This window comes from Myotis yumanensis, unplaced genomic scaffold, assembly GCF_028538775.1.
Source record: "Myotis yumanensis isolate MYYU_CA2020_CCGP unplaced genomic scaffold, mMyoYum1.0.hap1 SCAF_7, whole genome shotgun sequence".
Classification (NCBI taxonomy): domain Eukaryota; kingdom Metazoa; phylum Chordata; class Mammalia; order Chiroptera; family Vespertilionidae; genus Myotis; species Myotis yumanensis.
In genome coordinates, this window is record NW_027223758.1 from 32,956,246 (window position 1) to 32,973,351 (window position 17,106).

General features: G+C 47.9%; 1 protein-coding gene across 1 annotated transcript in view; it reads left to right on the top strand.

The window, feature by feature from the left end:
• The window catches only part of CUNH20orf96 (chromosome unknown C20orf96 homolog), a 28,556-nt gene extending 11,933 nt beyond the window's left edge, over nucleotides 1–16,623 (top strand). The window contains exons 3-10 of the mRNA XM_070421476.1: nucleotides 5,329–5,432; nucleotides 10,605–10,763; nucleotides 13,271–13,370; nucleotides 14,270–14,427; nucleotides 14,508–14,609; nucleotides 14,729–14,815; nucleotides 15,478–15,596; nucleotides 16,467–16,623. Coding sequence (XP_070277577.1) covers nucleotides 5,329–5,432; nucleotides 10,605–10,763; nucleotides 13,271–13,370; nucleotides 14,270–14,427; nucleotides 14,508–14,609; nucleotides 14,729–14,815; nucleotides 15,478–15,596; nucleotides 16,467–16,527 — 890 coding nt within the window. The 3' untranslated portion in view covers nucleotides 16,528–16,623. The remainder of the gene's footprint in view (nucleotides 1–5,328; nucleotides 5,433–10,604; nucleotides 10,764–13,270; nucleotides 13,371–14,269; nucleotides 14,428–14,507; nucleotides 14,610–14,728; nucleotides 14,816–15,477; nucleotides 15,597–16,466) is intronic.
• Nucleotides 16,624–17,106: the final 483 nt, after the last annotated feature.

Sequence of the window (17,106 nt, forward strand, 5' to 3'; positions counted from 1 at the left end):
GTTGTTCCCACATGAGCCCTGACCGGCATCAGGGATTGAACCTGCAACCCAGGTACTGCCCTTGACCAGGAACCCTTGACCTTTCAGTGTGTGGAGAGACACTCCAACCATTGAGCCACATTGGCCAGGACCCAACTGATTTTTGGCAAAGGTGCAGAAGCAATTCAGTGGAGGAAAGAAAACCTTTTCCACAAATGGTGCTGGAGCAATTGGACATCCATAGACAAAAAAGGAACCTCAATTTAAGTCTCACAACTTACACAAAAATTAACTTGAAATGTGGAGAAATAAAAATTAAATGCAAAAGTGTAAATCTTTTAGAAAAAATCATAGTGGAGAAAAACCTTTGAGCCAAGGAAAGAGTCCTTGCACTGTACACAAACAGCTTGATCTATAAAAGAAAAATGAAATAATTAATAAATCGGGCTCCATAAAAAACACACCCTTTTGTTCTGTGAGAGACTTTGTTAAGAGGATGAAAAGACAAGCTTCAGACTTGGAGGAAATATTTGCAAACCACATATCTGACAAAGAACTGCTATGTAGACTATATCAAGAATTCTCAAATTCAACAGAAAAACAATTCAGTTAGAAAATGGGCGAAAGATATAAAGAGACATTTTACTGAAGAGGATATACAGATGATAAAACACATGAAAAGCTGCTCAATATCATTATCCTTTAGAAATATGCAAATTAAACTACAAAGGGATGTCACTGCATACCTGTCAGAATGGCTACAATGAAAAATGCTGGCAGAGGGGAGAAACTCTATCATGCATTCATTGTTAGTGGGACGGTAAAATGGTGCAGCCATTCTGGAAAAGAATATAGCAGTTTCTAATGAAACTAAACATGCAATTCCCATAATAATCCAGCAATTGCACTCTTGCACATTTATTCCAGAAATGAAAACTTACGGTGCATGAATGTTTCATAGCAGCCTTATTTATAATACTCCCAAACTAGAAACAACCCAGATATCCTTCAATGGGTGAATGGTTAAACAGTCTATGGTCCAATCCATACCATAGAACATCAGTCAGCAATGAAAAGGAAAGAACTATTGACAACATTCAACGATTTGGCTGAATCTCCAGAGAATTTTGCTGAGAAAAAAAAAGAAAAGCAGCTAATCCCAGATACATACTACGATTCCATTTATATGATGTTCTGGGAATGACACAATTATGGAAATGCAGAGACGATTAGTGATTGCTAGCAGTTAGGGACAGAGGTGGGAAGAGGATGGTAAGGCGAGGGAAGTGGGCGTAGCTGTAAAAGGCAGCATGAGTGATCCTGTGGTTAGGGAACTATCTTGCCCTTTAAACAAAAAGTTTTCATTGATTTCAGAGAGGAAGGAAGAGGGAGATAGAAACATCAATGATGAGAGGGAATCACTGATTGGCTGCCTCCTACGCACCCCACACTGGGGATTGAGTCCACAACCTGGGCATGTGCCCTGACTGGGAATTGAACTGTGACCCCTTGGTTCATAGGTCGACACTCAACCACTGTGCCACGCTGGCTGGGCTATCTTGCCCTTCTTTTTTCCTTCTTTTTTTTTCTTTTCTGTTTAATCTTGCCCTTCTTAATGTTAACATCCTGGTTGTGACATTGTACTTAGTTTTGCAAAATGCTACCATTGTGAGAAACTGAGTTAAGGGTACACAGGATTTCTCTGTAATCTTAAAACTGCATGTAACCTGAACTTATCTCAAAATAAAAAGTCTAATTAAGCCCTAGTTGGTTATGCTCAGTGGATAGAACGTCAGACTGCGGACCAAAGGGTCCCAGGTTCGATTCTGGTCAAGGGCACATACCTCGGTTGCAGGTTCCTCCCCTGCCCGGGCCCTGGTCAGGGTGTGTGCAGGAGGCAACCAGTCAATGTGTTTCTCTCACTTGGATATTTCTCTCTGTCTTTCCCTCTCTCTTCCACTCTCTCTAAAAAACAATAGAAAAATATCCTTGGGTGAGGATTAAAAAAAAGTTTAATTAAAAAGAAAAGATAAATCAGGGCTGCTACCATTAATGAAAAGAAATAACCATTATTAAAGCTGCAGATCTTTCTAAGTACTGAAGTTCAATTTACAAATCTCATTATTTTTATAAATACTTTTAAGAGGGATTTTGGAACTTGGTTAATTAAATTCTCCTATGTCCTTTAAGCCCCATTTAAAAATTTAGTATATTTATTTTCATTTCTAAATAGTTCACTTATCTGATTAACAAAAACCATTGGGTATTTAAACAGTTTTTGTACATCTAATAAAATAAACTTCTAAATATGGGTAATCTTATATTTTTTATATATACATATATTTTTTTATTGATTTTAGAGAGGAAGGGAGAGAGAGAGATAGAAACATCAATGATGAGAGAGAATTATTGATTGGCTGCCTGCGGCATGTCCCCTACTGGGGAGGATTGAGCCTGCAACCCAGGCATGTGCCTTTGGTCGGAATCGAACCTGGGACCCTTCAGTCTGCGGGCGGATGCTCTATCCACTGAGCCACATGAGCTAGGGCATCATCATTGATGTTTCTATCTCTCTTTTCCTCTCCTTTCCTCTCTGAAATCAATAAAAATATATTTAAAACAAAACAATAATTACTACTAATAAAGTAGAAAAATCAGTGATCAGCAGCTACTATGGTGAGAGGCAGCTACCTGGCTGGGTATTATGACAAGCAACTACAAGTGCCAGAGTATGTAGCAAGCTAGACTATGTCGCAACACAGCTACGCACGTGGCCATTTCCATGATAGGTAATAAGGGACAAAACACAATATGGTCTTGAATGGAAAGAGCCTAATTATTATTTTTTAAATATATATTTGTATTTATTTTTATTTTATTTTCAGAGAGGAAGGGAGAGGGAGAGAGAGATGGAAACATCAATGATGAGAGAGAATCATGATCCGCTGCCTCTTGCACGCCCCACACTGGGGATCGAGCCCACAACCCGGCATGTGCCCTGACCGGCAATTGAACCGTGACCTCTTGGTTCATAGGTTGATGCCCAACCACTGAGCCATGCTGGCTGGGCGAGCCTAATTGTTTTTTAACCCCATATTTATTTACTTACGTTATATTTACTATGTCAATGCATAGCAAAAAGTTTCTAGGAAAATGCAAAAAACAACAACACAACCCCTAAAATCTGGAGGAGTTGGAAGCAGAGTCAGAGGCCAAGGTGACCCCCGTCCCTGACAGGTGGACACTAGACCTGCATGGGAACTGCTGCAGGGATGGGAGCCTGCCACCCACCAGTGCCTGCCCTCACGTGCGCAGCCCATTCTGGGACTAGACAGCCCTGTGGTTAGAAGGATCTTTGTTTTATTGAGACCAAAATATCATTCCCTGTAATTATGACCTTTGGATCATGATTTGCCTTAAGAGTAGATACATATGTCTAATCCTAAGTGTATACATTCAGCTGGTCCTTACTTAGCCAAGGATTAGCCCCTGAGGGACCTGGAAACTGGATTGGGTGATTTTCCTGAGAAACGCAGAGAATGACTATGCTATGAAAAAAAGGAAAACAAAGGAGAACAATCAAGCAATATACTGTATTAAAAGTTATGTGACTGTGGTCTCTCTCCAATTATTGACCCTTCTTCTTGCGATGATGTGAGATGGTACAATGCTACGTGATGAGGTGTAGTGAGGTGAGTGAAGTAGGCTTTTTGAGGTAGCATTTGTCTACTACCGACCTGATGATATGTCAGAAGGAGGATCATTGAGCCACGGTGATGTCATGTCTTCCACCCCCAATTTAATGCCTTTTCCATCTTGACTGAGTGGTGACCATGCACGGTGGCTGTACCTTGTGCAGCCTGAGGTGTGACAGCAAAACCAGCACAGATTTATTTTTTCTTCTTCACAATTTCCTGGACAGAAGATTCGTTGTTATAGACCTTAGAAGCTTCAGCATACGATTTTTTTTTCTTTCCTTGATGAGAATTTTCATCTTTTCACCTAAAGGAAGCACTACATGGCTTCTCTTTGGCACATCTGCATCGGCAGCATCACTTCTAGTGCTTTGGGGCCATTGTGAAGTGAGGTGAGCATGACTTGAACACCCACTGTGACACCCACAGTGGCCCTGGTCGCCCAGATGGCTGCTCAGCGACTAACGGGCAGGGGCATGTGCCGTGTGGAGATGCTGGACAGAAGGACGCTTCACGCCCTGAGCGGGATGGTCAGGATGGAGTGAGATTTCATCACGCTTCTCAGAACAGTGGGCACTGTATCACTTACCAGTTGTTTATTTCTGGAATTTGCCATTATATATTTTTGGACCATGGTTGACTGTGGGTAACTGAAACTACAGAAAGTTAAACTGTGGATGGCGGCGGAGGGCAGGGGACCGGGTACTGTACAGATAATTCCTGACGTTCACACAAAATTATTTTACCTTACTTCTTTACTTTAATACTTAATATTAAACTTTCCCAGGGCTGAGGGTATTGATTCATTAAAGAAGGAGTATTTTTCTGAAGTGAACTGTGTTGCACGGAGGCAGGGGCTCTGGTTGGGGCTGCAGCGTTCCGGTGGCCTGTCTCATGCCCTGCGTGCAGGACTTGCCGAGAGGACCCAGCGACTCTCAGGACATGCCCTCCACATGCCCTATTTTGATCCGAATTATTCTCCTATATTCCTTTTCTGGCAGGACCACACCGCTTTTATAGGTATTTCAGAGACAGCCAGTTGGAGTTCTGTGTAGCTTCTGTGCCGATGGCGTGGTCCTGATCCCAGTGCTCAGGTCATTATAACAGTGACAGCTAATTGATGTGTACTCAGTACTCAGTGCATGTTAGGTGCTCTTCCAAACACTTTAAAATGTAGTAACTTCTTCTTTAATTTCCATGACAACCTGTCAGGTAGGCATGATGATGATTTCTATTTTGCAGATGGGGCAACTGAGGGACAGAGAGATCCTGATTCATGTCCAAGGTCACACAGCTGATACAAGGCAGAGCCTGGATTCAAACCCAGGCGGCCTGGCTCATTAGTTCTTGCTCTTGACCCTTACCCTGTTTGAGCTTGCCTTTGGCCGGGTTGGTGGGAGAGATTGGGGGCACATGGCTGTTTCCTGTTCCTCTCCCCCCTCTCTGTTCGTACCCACAGTCACTGGGTATGTGGAAGTTGCCTGGGCTTTACTGAGGGATATGCATTTCATCCTTTGTCTCACTGTCACACATTGTAAAGTTGTCCGTGGCTAGGGCCGGGGCTTGGACCATCTCTCATGGATGGTGCATTCCTTGGGACCTGACCCAGGCCTGCTTATACCCCCTACTCTCTCTGCCCTGTACCATGCCCTAGGGCATTCCAAGTCTCCCACGTTGATGACATGCCAGCTGGGGAATCCACAAGACCCGTGCAGAGGGAAGTTGGACTCTGGGAAGATCAAGCTCCGGCTAATGAGGGTATTTGGAGCATCCTCCCAAGGTGCTGGGGCCCCCAGGGCAGGGGCATGGGGATGGCGGTAGCAAACATGCGCCGGGCACTTCTGGAAAACCATCAGAATCCCTTCTTATTCATTTAAACATTCCCAGTAAATTCCTTTCATGGAATACACTGCATTTTGAAACAAGGCTTAGAAGCTTACGATTCATTTTTATACATCAGCTGACACAATTTTGGATAATTAATTTTCTCATCGTCCATTGTTTTACATGGTTTGGGACAATGTTTCAAAATATTTGAAATGACTAAAAGAAGGAGGGGGCTTTCATGTCTACAGCAAGAAGTAAAATATTAAATACTGTAAGTACGATCGAATACTATAGAGGAATTCTTAACTTCTCCAGGAAAGTGTTTAATAGCTCAACGAGCAATGACTGCTGTACAAAGAAATAGGGGAAAATGTATTTGCTTTGAAACCTTTTTACCCCTTTAACCTTCAGTTTTTTTTTATTAGTTAAGGTATTACAAATGTGTCCTCATTCCCCCCATTAACCCCCAACCTCCCCCGCTAACCTTCAGTTTTCCAAAATGATTTAGAGGCCGCCCAGCATTCTTAAAGGAGAAACTCATATTTCCGATGTTATTTTTATCCTGACTTTAGAAGTGTTCATGTATTTTTGTTTGATAAAAAACGTGAACTTGGACAATTTGGCTCTAAAACCTGTGCTACCGATTTCTGATACTGTCTCTTGTAGTCATTCATTTGTTTACTTAGTCAACACATATTTATGGAACACCCATGTGCCAAGCCCTGTTCTAAGCGTGGGGGTTCACCCGTGATTTGGCCTCTGACATTAGGTAGCTCACATTCTACTGGGGGAGACAGACAGTAAACAAGACAAATATGTAATACCGAGGCCCAGTGCACGAAATTTGTGCACGGGTAGGGTCCCTAGTAGCTGCCGGCCATGGCCTCCCTTTGTTACGCACCGTCCTCTGGTGGTCAGCACAAGTCATAGTGAGCGATCAAACTCTGGGTCGGTCAAACTCCCGAGGGGACACTTTGCATACTAGGCTTTTGTATATATAGATGTGTGGTGATGCTAACTGCTATGAGGAGGCATAAAGATAAGGTTAGAGGGCTAGAGAGGCACCGAGGAGGGAGCGACTGTGACTGTTTTAGATGGGGTGGTCAGGGAAGGCTGCTGAGGGGGGTAATATCTGAGGGAGGAAGGTTTCAAGTAGAGGAACCTTAGTGCGGAGGCTCTGCGGTTGGTGTGAGGTCAGTGTGGCTGGAGCAGTTGATGAGGGGGAAAGATGTTGGGATGCGAGGATAAGGGGGAAAGCTTGTATACGGCCCTGTAGTCCATGATTACACTTTGTGTTTTTATGATGAGTAAGACAGGAAGACCCAGGAGGCTTATGAGTAGAGCAGGGAAGTGATCTGACAGATTTTCACAGGAGTCCTTGGGGCGCTGCTGCTGTGGAGAATGGACTTGGGGAGACGAGGGGAAACAGGAAGGGAGCACAGACTACCCATTGGTTTGTTCTTGGAGGTGGAGTAGGATCCTACTCTGCCTCTTAGCCTCAGGACAATTATGTATTCAATCCACAATGCTTGAGAGAGTGCCTACTGTGTGCTAGGCACCATGGCTGGTGTTGGGGACCCAACCATGAACATGGCACTAAGAATTTGTACTGTTATGGGGCTTGCACTTTAGTGGGGAGAAACAATAAGTGGATTTTATTTATTTTTTAGTTGTGGTTAATCCTCACCTGAGAATATTTTTTCCATTGATTTTTAGAGAGAGTGGAAGGGAGAGGGAGAGACACAGAGAGAGGAAACATCAATGTGAGAGAGACACATCGATTAGTTACCTTTTGCACTTGCCCAGACCAGGTGGAGGATTGAGCCTGCAACAGAGGCATGTGCCCTTGACCTGAATCAAACCCACAACCCTTCAGTCTGTGGGCCAACGCTCTAACCACTGAACAAAACTGGCTAGGGTGATAAATGAATGTTAAAAACCCAGGGAATAGGTCCTCATCAGTGTATTCAACCCATACTTCTGGAGCTCTTGGTAATGTCCCATGTGCTGGCTGTCACATTTTATGTTATTTATTTTTATTTTTTTTATTTTTAAAAATATACTTTTATTGATTTCAGAGAGGAAGGGAGAGAGAGATAGAAACATCAGTGATGAGAAAGAATCATTGACTGGCTGCCTCCTGCACACCCCACACTGGGGATTGAGCCCTCAACCCGGGCATGTGCCCTTGACTGGAATCGAACCTGGGAACCCTTCAGACCACAGGCCGACACTCTATCCTCTGAGCCAAACAGCTAGGGCTGGCTGTGACATTTTAGTGGGGGACACAGGAAACAAGGTAATAACAAAAATATCTGTTATGTTGATTGGTGATAAGTCCTAGGACAAAAATACATTGGAAAAGGGGAGACATAATTATAAACTATAATTAGTAATTACAGATTGGAGTAAGGGTCAGGAAGGAAGCGAAGAAGGGTTTCTACTCTAGATCTGGTGGTCAGAGAAAATCCATTTCTAGGGCAGAGGTCTGTAGTGTATCTAAGTCACTGGGAGCCCTAGCCGGTTTGGCTCAGTAGATAGAGCGTCGGCCCGAAGTGGGGTGTGTTAAAAGTGAGATTCCTGATGCCAACCCCAGTGATGCTGGCTTAGTGGACCTGAGACTTGGAGACCGGCATCTTTCACAAGACGCTCTGGTCCCTGTGGGCCATATTTGGGTATTTTGGTGTGGAGATGTGGAGGCAAGATAGTGGAGTGGGCCCTGGCTGGTGTTCTCAATGGTTAGAGCATCGGTGCATGGGTTTGATTCCCGGTTAAGGGCACATAGTGAGGTTGCAGGATCATACCTGGCCCCGGTCATGGCATGTGCGGGAAGCAACCAATCGATGTGTCTCTCTCACATCAATGTGCTCTCTTCTTTCTCTCTCTCTGTCTCTCCATCCCTTCCTTCCACTCTAAAAATCAATAGAAGAAATCTCCTGGGGTGAGGAGTAAGAACAACAAAAAGATTGTGGAGTGGTTAGGAGCCAGACTTCAAGGGCAACAGCTCTACTGTGTGTGACCTTGGATAACTTACTGAACCTCTCTCACTGTTTCTGCTTCTGTAAAGTGGGACGAATAATAGTGCCAACTGAGATAGTGCGTATAATGTGCTTAACACAGTCTTGGGCACATAATAGGTTTGCCCTATTACTCTTTTTAAAAATATGTATATTTCATTGATTTTTTTTCCCCCAGAGGGTAAGGGAGGGGGAGAAGGATAGAGAGTTAGAAACATCGATGAGAGAGAAACATCATTGATCAGCTGCCTCCTGCACACTCCCTACTGGGGATGTGCCTGCAACCAAGGTACATGCCCTTGACTGGAATCAAACATGGGACCTTTCAGTCCACAGGCTGACGCTCTATCCACTGAGCCAAACCGGTTAGGGCTGCCCTATTACTCTTACTATTATCTGAGGAATATGAAAGCTGAGGACTAGTAAGGGAGGGGGGTTCTAGCAAAGGACAGAGAAATAAGGGAAAAGAGAAGGAACGAAGAAGAGGGCACATAGGTATGGCAGAGGGGGAGGGGGAGAGCCAGTGAGAATAGCATCAGCTCCTGTTCACTGAGTGCACTCTGAGTGTGTGAGACTTGCTACTAAGTGGCTTGGTTGTGAATATGATCTCGCTGATTTTTTTTACAGCAGCTCTCCGAGTGGGTAGCAGTTATCTATGTTTGAAATCAGTATCGTGGGGCTCTGGGAGTCTAATTTGCCCAGTTTCCCATAGGTGGTGAGTGCCAGAGTGGGATTTTTGTTGTTGTTGTCAATCCTCACTTGAGGATATTTGCCATTGATTTTTAGAGAGTGGAAGGGAAGGGGGAGAGAGAGAAAAACATTGATGTGTGAGTCACATTGCTTGGTTGCCTCCTGCAGGAGCTCTGACTGGGGGGCCTGGAATAGAATCTGCAACCCAAGTATGTGCCCTTGACCAGGAATCGAACCCAAGACCCTCAGAGTGTGGGCTGTTACTCTAACCACTGAGAAACACTGGCTAGGGCCAAGAGCTGGGATTTGAAGCAAGGTATGCCTTGGCCTGACATACACGTCTTAATCACTTTGAGGTTCAGCCATGCCTTGCAGCTTTAAGCCCATTCAGTTCCTTGTCTTAGTGTAGAGAAAAGACAGGCATAGTCAGAAGTCCGCCTTTCCGGTTGTGGTGACCCCACGTCCTGGCTGTGTGACTTTGGGCAAGTCACTTAACCTGTCTGAGCTTACACCTATCAATAAAATAGAGTTGCAAACATAGGGCTGTTAGAGGATGAACTGATACCATGTGCCATGTACCAAATGAGGCACACTGTGCAACCCATAGTAGGTCCTCAACAATTGTTACTGCTGTTATTATTGTAGATTTTTGTACTTGCTGGGTGTGACTTAAGCCCTCAGTAAGGGTTCGCGACCCCTGAAAATACATCCTGCGTATCAGATATTTACATTACGATTCATAACAGTAGCACAATTACAGTTATGAAGTAGCAAGGAAAACAATTTTATGGTTGGGGGTCACCACAACATGAGGAACTGTATTAAAGGGTCGCGGCATTAGGAAGGTTGAGAACCACTGCCTTAGACCCTCACTATTTCCCCAGGGGCATTATATGAAATGAGAGATTACTCGATTCAGCTGCCTGGTGAAAAATGTTAGCGATCATCATCCACTCTGCCTCCCTGCTTCTCCAGACATGGCCCATTACCTCTGCCACCTCTTTACCTACCTGGGGCATTTTCTATTATAATAATTATTACTACTATATTTCAGTGATTTTAGGCAGCTATTGGTAATAAGTTGCACCTTTATTTTATTTATTCACTAATAAAATATTTGTCAAGTATATTGAGACAGGCGTCAACTGTAAGATGCATCCCTACTTTAGAGAAGTAAAATTATGGGAAAATGGGCATTTCAGAATGGATGAAATAGTTGGCGGTGCTGTGACCCGCTGAAAATGGGGAACCGCCTCCCAGCATGGGTTGCATTTACCAGTCGAGGCCACTAGGGGGCGAGCGTGCGGCCGGAGGGAATTGGTCCCTGGGCTCCGGGATGCGCAGGCTGCCGCGCCCTGCGCTGCACCACCTCACATCCTCCTCCCTCCGCCCACAGTCGTTGCTCAGGAGCCGGCGAACCGCACTCCAGGAGCTCTGCAAGCAGGAGGGCTTTCTCATCAAGCTCAATCAAGACCTGATCACGACCATCAAGGACATGGAAGACAGCTCAGCCCTGAAAACACGCGGGATGCTGCAGCAGCAGGACATCTTTGGGGTGAGGCTCCACCTTGGCCCTGCAGCCCCGCCTCTGCCCTCTGCGCCTCGGTCCCGCCCACCATGCCGCCCTCCTGAGCGCTTTGGCGCCCTCTCCTGGTCTCCCGGCTGATTGCACAGCTGCTGCTTCCATCTGGAAGATACATCTCTTACACACTTGGCCCCACCTACCAGGGCTTTGGAATCAGACCTGGATTGGGGGGGGGCTCATCCTAACGTCAGTACTTATTAGCTGAGAGACTTTGCGTTAACCTCTGAGTGGTGTAAAATGGCTCAATAGCACCCATTCCAAAGGGTGGTTGTGGTGTACTTGGTACACACACCCAGTAGATGTGCAAGAGAAGGTAGCTGCTGTCATCACCAGCAGCAAATACTTACACAGTGCAATACTAAGCGCTTTGTCTATTCTCAAGCAGCCTTACAACAACCCTGTGGGCTGGGAATTATTATTATCTTTATTTTACATATGAAGAAACAGAAACATAGGCTAGGTGACTTGGTCAAGGTCAGTTTAAGGTCACCCAGCTAGCAGGGTCTGTGTTCCTTCCACCAGCTGTGATACCACTCTCGTCCAGTGGTGGCACTTCCGGTCCGTGGGTTAAGAGGGAGTGACTGCAGAGAGCCCAGGGAATGTCCTCAGCCTCCTTAGGAGAGGCTAGGTGAGCTGTGGTGAGAGGCTGAACGTTCACAGGAGACCCAGGAATTCAGGATGAAGAAGAGTTGGAGAAAATGGTTTAATGGAGAAGTGATTCTCCTCTCTGACTGCCCTCTGCCCAGGGTGAAGAGGGAATGAGCTCACCTGAGCCTGTGAGATGAAGAGAAAATTGAATCTTGTGAACTCGGTTGGTCTGCTCATCAGGCTGCTGTAACAAAATACCACAGACCAGGTGGCTTAAACAGCCAAAATGTGTTTTCTCATAGTTCTAGCCCAGTGGTTCTCAACCTTCTGGCCCTTTAAATACAGGTTCTCATGTTGTGACCCAACCATAAAATTATTTTCGTTGCTACTTCATAACTGTAATGTTGCTACTGTTATGAATCATAATGTAAATATCTGATAGGCAGGATGGTCTTAGGCGACCCCTGTGAAAGGGTCGTTCGACCGCCAAAGGGGTCGCGACCCACAGGTTGAGAACCGCTGTTCTAGAGGCTGGAAGTGTAGGATCAAGATGCCGGCGGGGCTGATGTCTGGTGAAGTCTCTCTCCTGGGGGTGTGGACGGCTGTCCTGCTGTGTTCTCACATGGCCTTTTCTCTGTGCTCACATGGAGCGAGAGAGCTCTCTGGCGTCTTTTCCTCTTCTTATAAGGACACTAGTCCTATTGGACTAGGCCCCCACCCGTTTGTTCATTTATCCTTCATTACTTTCCTAAAGGCCTTATCTCCAAATACAGTCACATTAGGGGTTAGGGCTTCACTATATGAATTTGGAGTGGGGTGGGAACACACAATTCAATCTATAACAGAGACCAAGGAATACGCCGTTATTCGGCCCAAGGAAACTTAGTAGAATATTCTCCAGACCTAAAGTCACTGTCCCTCTCCTATGTCATGGATGAATTAATAAATTTTTTACATTAATTAATACATTCCCCTGAGTACTTGGGAAACAGTGATCTCAAGCTCTCATTCTAGTGGGGCCCCAGGCAGTGAGAAAGCCATTTGTGGGTACTGATGGGGATGAGGGGCGCAGAGCTTAGTGGATCTCTCTAACCCAGACATGGGAGGATTGGGAAGGCTTCCTGGAGGAAGTGGTGCTGGGGTTGAAACATGCAGACACAGGTGTTAACTGTAGAGAGCAGAAAAGTGTCCCAGGCAGAGAAAATGGGCATAAAAGGCCTGGGTGAGAAGGAGCATGGCCAACTCAAGGAGCCACATGTTGCTTAGTGTGGCCAGACAGTAAGACCTGAGGAAGGGATCAGGGAGAGAGGAGGTTGGCCCAGGCCGGGGGAGGGGGCTTTGCCAGACAGGGTAAGGGGTTTGGACCTTGTTTACAGGGCAGAGGGGAGCCGTTGGAAAGTTCTAAATAGGAGAGGGACAAAGTCAGTGGTTTTTAAAGAAAGGTCCTTCTGACTGCTGTGTGGAGCATCACTTAAAGGGGAGGACCAGTTAGGGGTAGCTGTTGTCATATTCAGACAGGAGATGGAGAAAACCTGAGGAAGATAGTGGCAGCAGGGATGGAGAGAAGGGCATGGCTGGGAGTGCTGTTTGGGTATAACAGCCAGACCACTTGGTGACATTTTGAGTGAGAGAGGGGAGTAGAGGCTGCTGCCTGGGTTTGGGCCCGTGTGCCTGGGTGTGTGGGGGCTGATTGGGTGGTAGGAAAGGGGAACGTTGGGAGCGGTTAGGGTAGTACGTGACTGCTTTCTAGCCGTGGAAAGGTTCCCGGGCCTGGGAGTGGGACTGGGTTTGAGGACTCCTAGGAGGCAGTGCTGAATTCCCTGAGAGGCCATGCTCTTGGGGGACGGGGGTTGGGGGGAGGAGGCGAGCTCACCCCACCACTCCCACAGACCATCATCAACAGCTTGGGGTACTCCAACAAGAAGAAGCTGCAGCAGATGACGCGTGAGCTGCAGGAGTGGAAGGAGAAGGAGGAATTCAAGATGAGCTGTAAGACTCCACGAGGCAAACTCCTCGATCCTCCCCTGGCCCGCTGGGGAGGTCACCTGCAGGGCCCTCACCTTGTACCTACTGTTCTGGAACCAGCAGGCCCATCTTCTCCCTGCTGAGGCAGATGGGATTGTTAACATCCAGAGCTAATAGCTTGCTTATGGAGTGTTTAGCAGGTCCAGGTCCCATGTGTCTTCATTTTTATGAGCACACTCTCAGTCATTGCAACTGTCTGTGAGGGAGGGAATAGTCTCCCATTTTACAGATGAGGAAACGGAGGCTAAGAGAATTGAAGTAGCCTGCCGAAGGTTATACAGCTAGCGGTCGAGATCCAGCCCAAGCCCGCCTCTGTTTCCTGCCAAGTTCGCTGTGAGAGTTGGGGCCCGGGCCAGGTCCCAGGTCTCCCGCTGTCTCTCCTGCTGAGCCTGTGGCTTCATTTCCCTGAGCAGACTAGAAGCCTTCTGAGCAGAGGGACAGTGTGGTGCGTCAGAAAGCATCAGCTAGCGGGGGTCCCCGCCAAGGAGGACGGCAGGATAGACTTTGTCTTAATCCTACTGTGGCTGTGTCTCGGGAGCCAGTGTTGCCCCATCTCCCTGGGCTTGTGTTGCAGGTGTGAGTACGAGGAGGCTGAAGTCCAGGGAGGGAGGTCTTGGTGAGGGTCACATAGCAAGTTGTCGACAGAGCTGGGACTAGCCTCGGGATCGTGCACCAGTTTAGTTTCCCTTTCCTACCCCGTGTTGCTTCTTCAGTGGGTGGAAGACTCTCGGGGGCCTTAGCTTGTCACCACCTCCCCGCCTCGTGTGAGCTCGCGTCAGCCCAGAACCCGATCCATTGGCTAAGGACCGGGGGAGGGGTCCTTGAGGGAGGATCCTGCCTCCTGTTCCCCCTGACTTCTCCAGACCTGAAGCAGCAGGTGGAGCAGCTGAATGACAAGATCAAGAAGACCCAGGAGGAAGTGAATTTCCTGAGCACTTACATGGACCATGAGTATCCTGTCAAGTTGGTCCAGATTGCCAACCTTCTGCACCAGCTGGAGCAGGTGAAGGACAACCAGCAGGTCGGTGAGCCCCTGGCTTTGCCCTGTCGGCCCCGGGGGGAGGCAGGGCCAGTGGCCAACATGTGCCTGCTGCCCCCCAGGATGAGTTGGATGACTTCAATAAGATATGCCGGATGGTCTTGGGGTCTTTGTCTGATCAGATTCAGATGAAGAGAAAAAAGCGGCTGGGCTCTCTGGTGGTGGTGAGTAGCCAGCGCCGGCACCCAACCCTGCTTGCCTTCCCAGCCTCGGCCTCCAGGCCCCCTGCATGCACTGCTTCCCAGGAAGAGGCATGTGGGGCCAGACTCTCCTTCGTTCACAGAAAATCCAGCATCCCATTCAGGACGTTCTCCTGCAGAAGACCCGGGAAAACCAGAGCATGGTGAAGTACACGGACAAGTACAGAAGAGTGAGTGGCCAGGGCGGCGATGGTCCCCTCCCCCCTCCCCCGCCGAGGGAGCAGAGGGGTGGGGAGTCCCCGGCACCTGCGGGAGACAAGCTTGTCCTGACCTGGTGCTCAGGAGTCTCGGACTCCCGTGTTGGCCTCTCTCCTTGCAGTGCCATCACTGTCACTTGCTCCTCATCTGAGAAGGGGATTGGTGGCGGCTTAGGCCTTGCCTCAGAAACCCACATCGCTGGGCATGACCCATTAGCAACATCACCAAGCATTGCCTACGCAACCACATTTTGCGGTCACCAGCCACCCCCTATCTCCACCCCTTAATTCTTGTCATTGACCACCTCTCATTACCAGTGTTAATGAGCGTCACCATCACCACCCTTTTGTGTTAATTTCCATGACCTTCATCAGTTACCTTCACCATCTCCATCGGCCTCATTAACCCTCATCACCAAGCACTGCCCTCTGCTCTGCAGCCTGTATGCGTTCTCCGGGGCCCCCTCACCTTTCTCAGGGCCACCAGGCGTTGTCACTGATCTGTGAGCCAGCCCTGCCTGCCAGAGCAGCCCCTCTCCGGAGTCCCGCAAGTCCCTACTCTGCACCCATTTTGCCCTTCCCTACCTTTGGTTGGGGTCATATGGATTCTCAGTCTCCCCTGCTGTCCCTCTCAGTTTGTCAATGAGTTTGAGGAGGAAATACCCAATTTAAGGGCCGAGGTGGAACGGCTCCGAGTCCAGACCCAGGAACCCCGAGAGATCGCGTTTGCAGACGTTCTGCTTCGGAGACCCAAGTATGTGATCATTCTGCTACTTCCCGGGCATCTCGCCTGCCTCTTGCTACTGTGTGGGAAGCATAATGCCTGCCCCTTACGAGCGTTTATTGCATACCAGCCTGGTCTCATTTGTTCCTACCAGTGGCTGAGGTCGGAATTATTACCCCTCCCCCTTTTTCTTTAAAAAAAAATATTGGTGAAAGATGAATGAATGGACTAGTTTATTTTATTTTAATATATTTTATTGATTTTTTTACAGAGAGGAAGGGAGAGGGATAGAGAGTTAGAAACATTGATGAGAGAGAAACATCCATCAGCTGTCTCCTGTACACTCCCTACTGGGGATGTGCCCACAACCAAGGTACATGCCCTTGACTGGAATCGAACCTGGGACCCTTGAGTCCTCAGGCCGACGCTCTATCCACCGAGCCAAACCGGTTAGGGCATTACCCCGCTTTGATCGCGGAAACGGAGGCCCAGCTGGTGTCTGTCACATAGTGAGACACCAGGCGCCGACAGGAGGACCGAGGGTCTGAGAGGGCAAGTGGGAGACACAGGTGACACAGAGCCAGGTTTCCAAAGGCGTCATCAGACTTCAAAGAGAGCGCTCGCCTGAGGGGCCCAGCATCTTAGAGCTGAGTTCCTGCTCCCTCTTGACCTTAGACCTCCGTAGGGGAACACCAGTCCTGTCAGACCCATTCCTTTTTTATTTTTGAGTGTTTGTGTGTGTGCATTCTTACGCGGTTGGGCTGCGAGGCTGCAGATGGGGCTCCCCAAATAAGTACCAGTGTTCTCGAGAGCAGGGCTCCCCTGAGGACATGCTTCCCCATCTACAACCCAGGCACCCCTACTTGGCCTCTCACACCTCTCGTTGCTCTTCCTTACCAGGTGCACCCCAGACATGGATGTCATCCTCAACATCCCCGTGGAAGAGCTGCTACCCTTCTAGATGGCAGGGCCATGGCCACCCTTCCCTCCCTGCTCTCTTCCCCACACCCGGAGCCTGAGTCTTCTCCTTCCAAGACCATATTCCCATTGGTACCCTCCTCGTCTGCCTCTCCTTTCCTCCCTCCGTCCTTTTGGTTTGGGGCTACCACTTGGGCCAGGTGGGACTATTCCAGCCAAGTCCACCACTTCCTTTTACCAATAAAGCTGGATCTGCATTTGCTCTTTGCCAGTGGCTGGGGGAATGGACTTTGTCTTAATATGAGGGCAGCTATGCTGGCTGCACCTGGGGCTCAAAACTTCTCGAGAAATGCCAGACTGACCCCCAGCCTGAATCTCCGTGGCTCTGTGGCTCCAGGACGCCCCCTTCCTGGTTCAGTGGAAGCCCAGGTTCCGTCCCAAATTTGTGCCCAGTTCTGTTAGGACCACTGTCAGGGTGAGTTTAATACACTTGGGAATTTGCTGGGCCTTCATTGACAAATGAGCCCCAGTAAAGCTAAGCATGACAAAAAGGCCATACAGTGACGGTTCGTGGTCATGGCCATTGTGGCTGAATCCCACCATTGTAGGTGTGTGGGAAGGG